This window comes from Triturus cristatus, chromosome 9 (assembly GCF_964204655.1).
Source record: "Triturus cristatus chromosome 9, aTriCri1.1, whole genome shotgun sequence".
Taxonomy (NCBI): domain Eukaryota; kingdom Metazoa; phylum Chordata; class Amphibia; order Caudata; family Salamandridae; genus Triturus; species Triturus cristatus.
Window position 1 is genome coordinate 1,043,402,977 of NC_140592.1, and position 11,994 is coordinate 1,043,414,970.

The window sequence follows — 11,994 nt, forward strand, 5'->3', positions numbered from 1 at the left end:
ATTTCGCTTAGGCACATTTAATATCAAACCACTAAATTTGTTTGAGGTTTGTCTTAATTCACAATTTCACTGAAGGCTGGAAAGTGGATTGTCTAGATACACTCAAGAACAAAATATCCTGGTACATAGTTTGCAGATTGGTGTTGGTACGATTCACTCTTTCAACTGTGTGTGTTAATTTGAGTCAGAATTCTTTCTTGCTGCAAGTTTATCTGCTCCATCCAGGCTTGCACACCAAGCACCAACTACTTTGTCCATATCCTCAATCCATTTGAATGGTTAAGTAAGGGTCCAGGGTTCTAGCTTCCACTTAAATATGACAGTGTTTTGCACATTCTGTTTGTGCCACTCCACAGAGCACTCAGTGAAGGCATGCCAATGTTCCCATAAGCTAAAGGATTAATTGTTTATTAACCGTTTCTTTCCTGAAGGAAAGGTGGAAGAGATTTTCTCCATGCCCCCGAGCACATCTAGGGCCAGATTGATGCAGCTTGCGTGGCAAGTTGCAACACCCTCTGGGAAGGAATGTTACAATAGCAGGGTGTCTTATGCGCATGCATGGTTTAAATAGTCTTAACCGTCACCACCCAATTGTCCCATTAAACATTTCTCTGTAGAAAGTTTCATGTTTGACATCCATACAAATTATTTTGGATTATTAATAAGCATTAAATATCCTACAGGTAGTTAATATTCCTTTGTGCCTGGTATAGCATACTTACCTCTGGTTTTTCTTTTTTTAACATCAAGACTAGTTAGATTTCAGGATTTTTTACATAGGGCTTACATTTTCAGTATTTTAGTTCACAGGTCTTTACTTTGCATGTAGGGTAATTTTTAGAGAGACAGAAAAAGAGAGAGTGTGTGTAGTTGTGTGTATCAACTGAAAAAATACAAAAGATAATGTGATAGTTTGCTGAAAATTTCAAATAAAATGTAACATTTTAAACAAAAAAAAACACTGAAATTCATCAGTTCTAGTTAACTGAAGTAACCATAACCTGTGCACCTGTCATGCCAGTGTTACTATCGGATATGTAATTTCAGATGTCATCAGTTATGTTATCAATGATGTCATAAAACATGCCATGAGTGAGGCAATACGTACGGTCATAAGCAACAAGCACATTTGAGGCAGGGTGCCCAGATAATGAGACTATCTGAGTGAGCAGCGACTGACCTACTTACATTCCAAAAACATTGGGATGTGACTTGAGCATAGCTCTCATAAATCAGAAAGTTAGGGACAAACCCTTACAGAAATTTGAAATTTTAGCTCTTGCACATTTTTTAAAGTGTGTCCTAATGCAGCCTACTGATAAAAATTAAACTACAAGTCCCAGAAAGCAAAGTGCCGGTGGATATAAAAAAAAAAATACGGCCAGGGTTGTGAATAGGTCCCACTAATGACATGGGTCGCATCGTAACCTTCACTATGTTGTATAGCCAAAACTGACCATTATTTAATCTGATGACATATTGCAGCATCTTGCGGGTACTTGTCTTGTTGTTTGACGTAACTTAGCGTTAATTATTCTTTCACATGCACTGAATGACGTCATAGCATAAAATAAAGACAAAAAACAGTAAGACAAATGCATTATACTAATACCACAGACCTTTCTTTTCATGTATTCTTGTGAATTATAAGGTTTTAGTTAATGGAAACATGTATCTCAAATCTCTGTACTTTTGTTTTATTCATCTTCTGGTGGTAGCGGTCATGGTCTTTGTTCTACTCTTGGGTGCTCGAGGATATGTATTTAAGTCAGCAGTTAATGCTATTGACTAGGCCTGGGCAGTGAACTTCGCTCCATTCGCGGAGTTTTCTGCACTCCGCAGAGCTTGCGGAGTGCAGAAAACTCCGCTTGGTGATGGGCAGCAGAGTTTTTCTCCCACCCGCGAACGGTAAGCTGCCGCTCGGGTAGAATTTCTACCCGAGCGGCAGGAATACCAGCACAAACTGCAGTTCGCACTGCACTCCGCCACTCGCGGAACTTCTCAGTTTTTTTGTAACTTCGCAGAGTTCCACGTAGCAAAACTCTGCGAACTACGCCCAGGCCTACTATTGACTCGTCGCCTTCACCTTGATTGCAAGGGACATATTGATTGTCCTCTAAGAACACAAATTAGGTAAGAGTGTACGGACTAACTCCCTCGCTAGTGCCTGGCCTACCATATAAATATATTTTATGAACGCGACTTGACAATGCCAAAGGACCAGGTCAGGATGGCTTGCTCTACCTGACCTTTCAACTACTTCCATTCCTGATTTGGAAGGTAAAGGGAAACATATACCTGCGATCTGTTGCTTTAAATGAGGCAACCTCTGGAATCTTCTGAGTTGAAACAACATTGAGATCTTTGCTTATGAGAGGCAGAGCTATTTTCTGGGGGATTCCTTTCTTGGTGCCCAGTATTTGCGTGTCTGTAAGAAAAAACAAACTGTGTGGACAAAATAATTAACGCAACATGACATTAATAAACTAATGAGACATAGTAATAAAGAGAAAAATGCAGGTTCATAAAAATGAGAATGAAACAAACTTTGGCTGACGGGGAAGGCGTCCTATTACCCCACTGTGTATTGCTCACATAATCTCCGTGTGAAAGCTAAACCTGCTTGTAGCACAACCTAAAATGTAGTTATGTCTTAGCCTGGACATGGAGCTAGCGATATCAGACAACGTGCAGATTACTTGAGGCACTGTAAAATCTTCAAATACTATACTGTGAGAGATCAAGCAGTGCATTCATGACCCGCAAACATTGCATGAATTATATCCCTAGCAACAATTGGCAGTTGAAACACACAGTGAATACATTTACATGCTTTGTAACAAGTAATAGTCTATGCACCATACAGTACATGCTTAATGGGGCTCAGTAATTAATCAGTAGCCTTATATACTGAAAGCATTTATGCACCTAAAAAAAAAAAAAATCAACAGCTGCCTACAGTGCTTGCATCAAAAGACCTAGCCTAGAGCATCAATGACCTCACACACTGGAGCATCAATGGGCTGAGTAGCAAATGTCAGTGCCCCCCAATATAGTGCCACATAAGTCATAGAAAAACAGAATATTATCATTAACATTATGAAGAGCATGAAGGGATAACTTGAAGCAAGCGGTACTGCAGCACTTAAGAGCTGCTATGCACTGGTTACCAAATAAATAAACTGTGTGGGGAAATGGGTGAATCAAAAGAGAAGGAAAAAAGACAGGGCGCGAGAGAGCAAGAAATGCATGCACTTACAGGGAGTACTCATAAGAAATTAAAGGGTTCACTAAAGTATGCAGTGGGAGGATACAACCCATCCAATCAGAACACAGAAACCAAAATGCTCAATAGTGGGACAAAGAAGAATAGGGAAAAAAAGCTATAAAGTCATGAGCAGTCAACTGGGATAGACATAAAAAAGGCACCCAACCATGGACCCAAAGTCCACATTAAGTGCATGTTATGTCAGGTGTCTCCAACCAGTCTATCACAAGCTACAAGTACCTACCAGACACCTTAAGTGTAGCTCACAACTGTGTGTTAATTTTTAAATAAGCACACAGTCATATTTTCCTTTTAAAGTTAAGGGAAGGCTGTGCATTATTATCATCAGGCTGGAGATAGCAGGGCCTGAAAATAATCAGTGCTTTGTCAGATTTATGGTCTGGGTTGGGACACAGAGGCACTGAAGTATTTAACTCTTAAATAAAAGTCGATGTCAACTCAGTGCTGGAGCTGTGAACAAAATGATGTTCCTGAATGCTTTTAAATGGGAGAAAACTAAGTGTAAGCGTTACCATAAAGATTAAGTTAACTCAAAGTATGGCATTTACCAACAGCAGGCCTCTTGCTCCCAGTAGACACTGTGCCATAAGTAGAAGTGAAAAATACAACCATTTTTTTTAAATGAGAGAAATTTCAAGTGCAGAAAAATGTTATATATTTTAAAACATTTTTGCAGAACATTTTTCTACTCTTAATTTTTCCCATAAAAAAAAATGATTGTATGTTAGTGTTATATATGTAATTGTGCTACATATGGCGAAAGATATGTTCTGTGCCTGCAAATATATACAGCACAAGCTCCGAGTCACTCACATCCCCAAAGACCACCTTCTCACGGACACACATGGCAGCCCTGTCATAGTGCCCCATGTCAAAGTATTTTATTCAAACCATAGTATCTGGCTCTATGGACATTAGGGTTAAAGGAAATGAAGCTGGGCAAGGGGCTATCTGGTAACAATGAGCAAGTTGTTTAGCTTTCAGTAGTTCACGATGATTTTCACTAAACAGAAGTGGCTCTCACTACAGAAAAGGTTGGAGACCCATGTGCTATGTATTGGAGACAACTGGTCTGCCTACAAACAGCGGAAGCAGTCTGTAGCGGAGACAAAAAAAAAAAAAAAACTGAATGCTTGCAGATTTTTTCCCCATAAAAAGTGAAAATAGAAAACAAAAGGAAATAAAACACTTAGGATTGTGTTAGTCATTTTTAGATCACTGCTAAACCAGCTTTGGCTGTTTGCTCGCCAAACACTGTTTTGAATATAGAGTTGTCTTTCCTTGCTTTGGGCTGGATGGCTTTGATCTCAGTTGTATGCGTTTCATGTGATGGCTTTCCGCAAAATTGGGGTGTTTAAGGTCTACTCAAGCACAAACCCAAATTCCAACATTGGTGTAGGGCTGCCAGATTTGGACTTGTGTTTGTGCAGTGTCATACAATGAATTTAGTGTTACAATAAAGTCCCAGATAAATACTTTTATTCCAATTCAAGTTATTTTAAATGTTCCTTGATCGGCTCTTTTGAATTTTCGAATCTACTCTCATTCCTACCCGACTGTGAGTGACCTTGCCTGTCGTAATGCAATTGGAGCTGGCCAACCTGGAAGGTTACCCTGTGGTTGAACTCAAACTGTTATGTTAGGAAATGGGACTGCAAACCAAGAAAGGCACCAAGAATCTGGAGCTTCAGAAAGCTCTATTGGCCTGGACAAAGGTTCACCAGTTGCTGAAAGCTTCAGAGGATGGAGAGGAGGAGAATGATATGGATGAGCAGGAGCACTTCCTGGATACCAGCCCTGAAATGCAGTACGCAGAGTAAGGGGAGGACTCATCTCCTGAGTTCGAACTCCCTGCCAGAGCATTAAGCAGTGTATCTTTGCATCGCCTGTCCCAGAGGAGCTGGTGGACAGGAAGGCAGAAAGGGAATTTAGACTGCAGATAGTCAAGCTCAAGTTGGAGGAGAAGATAGCGGAGGCCGAGACAGCCTTGGAAAAAGGGAAAGGCTGAGGTTGAGGTTGAATGAGACTTGGAGGAAAAGAGGCAAGCCATGGAGCCACTCAGGGATAGACAAGAGATGCAGAACCTGTCTTGGGTGGATTTCCTGGATTACACCAGCAGGGCACTGAATGGTTGGGTGAGGGCAGCAAAACTGATGATTTTACTGGATTGCTTAATCTGAGGGGTGGTCAGGGGTCCCACCAGATGAAAGAGAGGGGATAATACTTAAAAATAAGGAGGTCTCTAAAGGCCCCAAAATAATTCCCAAGGGAACCAAAGTAACCAGTCCCAATCTGAACCAAAGAAGAACGGATTCTTTGACAGGAAGGTTCATCCTCAAGTGTACTGAGTGTTACAAGTATGGGCACTCTAAGGGAGACAGCAGATGTATCAAAAGGGCACAGCCCCCACCAGTGGGCAGACAGCTGGGTTGACGAGAGTAGCGCTTGGGAAGGAAGTGGTCCCAGTTAAGTTAGGCGAGAGGACAGAGGTTACCTTATTGTCCTCCAGGGCACGGAGAAATGGTGCCAAGAGCCAGTTTACCTTCAGGCACTACTAAGTAAAGGTGGGGGCACCATCAATGGGCAAAGGGTGGACGCTCTTAGAGACACAGGAGCCACCATGACTACTGTGAAGTGTCATTTGGTATCCTTAGAGGAGATCAACACAAAGAAATTCCACCAGGTCATCTGGCAGACAACCGTGAGAGCATCTACCCAGTGACACTGGTTCTCTTTGAGTGTATGATTGGGATGGCGGTGGGAGGGTCGCTCAGGTTCTCTAAACGTAGCTGTGAGCCCTGCCATGCATGTAGATTTTCTGTTATGCATCAACCTACAGCACATGGAAGTGGAGCTCAGGTCACATCTAGAGATGTTAGTCTTGCCTCAGTGGGTCTACATGACCACATGATCCATGGCTACACGAGAGGGAAGTCAAGGGAGCCTGGAACAATGGCCCAGGCAGCTGCCAAGAGGAAAGGCAAGGGGCGTGGGAACCCAGCCCCTGAAGTTCCCGCGGTCCAGGTTGATGGGGCTCCTGGTGGCTCACAAGACCCCTAGAAACCCCTTAAGGGTGCGCCACATAAACCGCCCCAAACCACACTCTGAGAGGTCTGGAGTCATCATGCTCTTGGTGACGGAGTGGAAAAGGGGAATGAACCTCTCCCTAACCTCCTTTCTGTCCAGAAGCAAGATGGGTCAAGTACAGGTTGTTAACCTCTCCCCTATTCTGAACACATTACAGCAGAATGACTGTTGCCAGTTACTGGGGTGGTTCTCTTCCGTTCTCACTCACCCCGCAGTTGTTTACCCACAACATAGCTACTGGAAACCGTATGCCTGTGAAGAACAAAATGTACAGATTGTCGGACAAGGTGGGAGCTCGCACTAAGGAGTTGGTCTCCAAAATGTTGACATTAGAGTGATTGAGCCCTTCAGCAGTCCCTGGCCCAGCTCTGTGGTGCTAGTACCCAAGCCGGCTCCACTAGTCATCACTCCAGAACTTAGGCTCTGTGTGCACTATAGGGCAATCAATTCAGTCAGCAAGACTGATGTGCATCCCATTTCCCAGAGCTGACGAGCTCATACACAGGATGGGCACTGCCGAATTCCTCAGTGCTTTTAATCTCACTTCAGGATGCTGGCAGATTGCTATAACAGAGGGAGTCAAAGATAGGTCTGCAATGTCGACCCCAGTAGGCCACTACCATTTCAGGACAATGCCCTTTGGCTTAGAGACTGCACCAGACATCTTTCAGAGGTTGGTGAACAGGGCCCTACCTGGCTGGGAAGGTGGCATTCTGTGTCACCTACCTAGACGACATAGCTGCCTTAAGCTCCTACTGAGAGGTACACCTGTACCACCTCAAGGAGGCGATTCAGGCTCTGCAGCAAGCAGGCCGGACTATCAAGTGCCAGATAGGGCAGGGTACTGTAATGTATCAGGGCCACATGGTGGGAGGGGGCAAGATACAGCCCCTCCATGCCAAGATCAAGACTATCCAGGCCTGGAAACCCCCTAAAACTCAGACGGAGGTGAGAGCCTTCCTGGCCATCACAAGGGGCTGGTTAAAGGATATGTGTTGTATCCTGCTTTTGTAAATGTAATGCTATTTTACCACCAGCGGAATGTTGCGGTGATGATGCTGTTCAGAATGTTGGGAATCTGTTAGAGCAGTCACAGTTGATTGGGCTGAGCAGCATGCTGGCTGCTCCTGGTGGGGTTTTCTCTGGTTTTGTACTTCTCATCCATGTATCCTGTATCCTTCCTCAATAAACTTTCATGAAACTCATCACGGCTACCTGGACTAAATCACAATATGGCACCACTGTTGTCCCCTTACTTGACATAAAAATCAGCCCAAAAAGGTGATCTGAACAGAAGCCTGTCAGAAACCCTTTGACTCCCTTAAGGAAGACATGTGTAAAGCACCTGTACTCACAGCTCCTGAATTTTACAAGGAGTTCATTGTGCAGACAGACGCTTCAAAGCTTAGTGTAGGGGCTTTCCTAGCACAGTTAAATGAAAAAGGCCTGGACTAAACTGTAGCTTTCATTAGCAGAAGGTTACGTCCCCAGGAACAGATGTGGGCTGCTATTGAGGAGGCCTTTGCTGTGGTCTGGGCACTGAAGAAGCTGAGAACATACCGGTTTGGAACTCACTTCCAGGTTCAGACAGATCACAGGCTCCTCAGAGGGCTCATGCAAATGAGGAGTGACATTCCTAAGATGTTGAGTAGGTCCATCTCTTTACAAGGAATGGACTTTACAGTGGAACACCTTTCGTGGGTAAGACCACGCTAATGTGAAGGTCTCTCCAAGTTCTTCCACTTTAGTGATGAGAACTCCCAGGAGCTTGGGTAGTTTCTCCCACTTTCAGCTGTGTGTGTGCGCGAGGGGGCGGGGAGGCATGGCACGTGTTAGACCAGCCAGCCTTCTGGTGGTTTTTGTTAGCCTTAGAACTCTGCATACTTTACCACTGCTAAACAGTGCTAGAAGGCTTGTACCCAATGACCACATTTAATTTACCCAGATGGCAGGGTGCTTGAAAAGTTACACAAGTATTTTTAACTTTTACATGTCCTGGTAGTGAAAAACTCACCACTGCAAGGCCTACCTCTCTCATAGGATAACATTGTATTACCTTATTGCGTTTAGTATTTGTTACATTTTGTTTGGGAACAGGTAGAAATGTCATATGTATGCTCATATTAATCAGTATTCAAACCTTCTTAAATAATAAAGTCACATTTTGAAAACACAACTTTTAAAAAGTTGCCGTTTTCTTGTTGTAAACATTTGAGGCCTGCAGCCTGACTAGGTGTAGTTGGCCTTTGTGTAATTCCTCCCAGATGGTGCCACAAAGGGCAGGCGGAGCTGTGCACACTTAGATTTCAAAGGGTCTGCCTCCAGCACATCCACAAAGACCTTCAAACTAATCTTTTGTCACCCCAGACATCCTAGGGTCAGGGCAGGGAGGAAGGAAATTCTAGAACCATCTGTGGAGGTTGGGGTGGGACTCCTGAAGTTTCTTCCACTGGCACCAGGTATAAAAATAAGACACACTCTTGAATACACTTCTGGACCTGTGGATACTACAGAAGGGGGACTGCCATGCTGCCCTTTTGCTTGAGGACTGCCCTGCTCTCCGAAAATTAAGGCTAGATCTGATCCCTTCATCCCAGGCAAAGGGATTCCAAGGGTCAGGTAGCTGACCCCCTGCTCTGAGCTACAGGGACACAACAAGCTCCAGAGGCCTCCCAGCACCTGTCCAGCTGACCTGCTGCACTGGACCTGCCAGGGCACTGCAGCCCTCTGCTGGGGTGAGTTCCTGGTCCCCCCTCGCCCCCTCCCCTCCCGCCCCAAGAGGTGCCATCGCTAACATAAGTTTAGTTTCTCCTGTGAAGAAAAAGAGAAATCCTTAAGTGTTGGGCTCTTCGGGACCGTGAATGGGCACATGTCAAGACCTTGCCACCCACAAAGGGAACAAAAGTAGCTTCCGTTAAACTAGAAATCTATTGTGTCGTGCATTACACAGCCAATCCTGGATTTAAATGGACTAATTCTAATAAGACAACACAGCTTCAGCATTGCGACTGAAATCCCTGGGTAGAATTTAATAAGGAACTTGAGGTTGCACTCCGAATTTTCAGACCAATTCCATTTCCTCTGTTATAGTCGTTATGAAAAGTTCTGCGGAAAGTTTAAATTAAGGTTCTAGTGACTTGTTCATTTTAACAAATGCAAAAACAACAGTTGATGGACAGAATGCAGAACAATGTAATACATTCACCCCAGTACAGAGATCTGGGCCTAAATCCATCATTTTTTGGCTCACCATGCTATTCCAGTTTGAACCCAGTCATATGCAAATCAGTCTTGACCCTGTGCCTCATGGCAACAGTCCAGCCCGAACTGCCAAGCCAGGTCCTCCCTGGACTGGAAACAAGCATCCTAGGACCGGTTTCGGGGTTTCACCCCTCTTCAGCCAGGATAGCTTGATTCCAGTAGCATGTGAGCACGGGACCCACGTCTGGGCATACCCATCCCACTCGGGGTGAAAAACGCAAAAACAACAGTAGATGGACAGAATGCAGAACAATGTCATACGTTCACCCCAGTACAGAGATCTGGGCCTAAATCCATCGGTGTTTTTTGCTCACTTTGCCACTGGATTCAAGCTAGCCTGGCTGATGACGGCTGATTAGACAGAAACCGGTCCCAGGGTGCTTGTTTCCGGTTCAGGGAAAACATGGCTAGGCAGTTCGGGCTGGACTGTTCCCATGAGGCACAGGGTCTGACTGATTTGCATATGGCCATGTCTGAACTGGGATGGCGGAGTGAGCTAAAGAATGATGATGGATTAAACCCAGATCTGTGACTGGGGGTGAGTGTCTGGAAAGTGTCAGCGCTCCGTCCATCATCTCCTTGTGTTTGCTTTGTTCATTTTAACAATCATGCATGTATAGGAATGAATCTTTGCAAATTTTTTTATATTGACTGTAGAATAAAGTTTATAATTTAAGTGAACAACAATATTGGAGGAAGTGCGTCCTTGTCGGAATTTAATAAACAAAATAAAAACAGGAGTTATTGCTTTCAACCTGCCTGATTTATGCCAAAAGATACAACTTCGTAGCAGGTAAGGAATCGGCCAGCAGTGTACTTTTGTTCCGTAAATTGGACTCTGCACCGTCATAAGAATAAACTACATCCGAGTTGCTCTTACATCGTACACTCGCCCTTAGTAATGAAAATGACGCGATTTTGCATTTCGAACCCCTTTTCCGCTCACTTGCATGTAAACACGCAAAGTAATCCACTAAAGGGGCTCCCATCGTTCTTTTATTTTTGTCAATCAAATAAACTTTTTCACACGATCAAAACGTGTTGCCAATCAACATAAACAGCCCGTAGACATTACATTAGTATAACTTATCTGATCCAGCAGTGGTAGAACGGTCTTACCAACCTGTTGAAAACTGCTTCCCAGGAGCATGTTGCATTTGCGAACCGTAGACGGGGATCTTTGATTTCTCCATCTCTGCACACTCCATGCGATCCTTAGAAATAAAGAAAATTATATAACTGAATTACAAGCATACAAGTACTAATAATTCCTTAATCAGCAGTACGTATGTACGTAATAGGATCACCACATGTTCGCTACTTACAAGGTGAATACGTGAAAACAACCTAATATCCGCCAGCCGTTGTTGTTCTTTTAACGAACTATATCTTTCCGCAATTTTAATACTCCCGGGTCATAAAACAACCAATCCTAAGGCTGAACGTTTAATAGGCGTGACCTGGTGGGGTGGAAGGTACCGTGTATAAACTGAACTAGGATTGGACCACTAGGGACAATTCAGCCAATCCTAGTGCCCCATACAAAAGTATTGACTGCTGATTGGCTTTAGAGTATCAACGTGCCTTCGTCGGAGACGTGCTTTTATTGAATAGTAGGCTGATGATGATGCTGGCTGCCCGCTTTTAGAACGTGTAGGACTTGGTTCAGACTGCGTTAGCCATGGACTTAGGCTTGACCAACTAGGCTAGATGAGATTGCTACCGCCTGTCATTCCTAAGTGTTGTGTAATGTTTGGTGTCCCATGCTCCTGTCTACACAGCTCTGATGGTTGAACAGCAGCCCCGCCCATTGAAGTAAAGCGGAACCTCGGCTCTGCAGTGGCTTCGCAGGCTAAACCAAACACGCATTTGCAATGCAATAGATCTCGCATTTGCGAGTTAGTGCTATCGGTGTTGTAAATGAAAATGTGCCTATAAAAGAGAGGGACACATTTTGGTCCACAGATAGCGAGGAAACAACGGATGTACAAAGCATAATTATTACAGTAGACATTAAATAATAAGATCACGTTTCTGTTGTAAGAACCCACAATGTGGTGTGTAAGTCCAAAACATTTCTTTCCAAGTGTTAGCAGCTCTTTTGCCATATTTTATAGTATATATTTGCTTAGTATAGTACCCACGGTTGCTGGCTAGAGCACTTATTGTGCCTTATAATTGCTGCCTGTAAATTTTTGGATGAAAGAATCTGCAAGCGAGAAACAATATGGTGGGCTGGCAATGTGCTTCAGCACCACATCAAGATCAGAAAGTGCTACATAAATTTTACTTAAATAAAACTTACCAGTGGTAAGCAAGGTGACGGTTGTAAAAGGAGCTATGCGCCTAACTTGTTC

At 43.8% G+C, this 11,994-nt stretch overlaps 1 protein-coding gene across 3 annotated transcripts in view; it reads right to left on the reverse strand.

Annotated features, from left to right (window-relative positions):
* The window catches only part of KNSTRN (kinetochore localized astrin (SPAG5) binding protein), a 93,451-nt gene extending 82,366 nt beyond the window's left edge, over positions 1–11,085 (reverse strand). For all 3 annotated transcript variants that reach the window (XM_085626879.1, XM_085626878.1, XM_085626877.1), the window contains exons 1-3: positions 10,963–11,085; positions 10,761–10,851; positions 2,299–2,428 (exon numbers count right to left, since the gene is read on the reverse strand). In XM_085626879.1, the coding sequence (XP_085483005.1) occupies positions 2,299–2,428; positions 10,761–10,845 (215 nt within the window). In that variant the 5' untranslated portion in view covers positions 10,846–10,851; positions 10,963–11,085. The remainder of the gene's footprint in view (positions 1–2,298; positions 2,429–10,760; positions 10,852–10,962) is intronic.
* Positions 11,086–11,994: the final 909 nt, after the last annotated feature.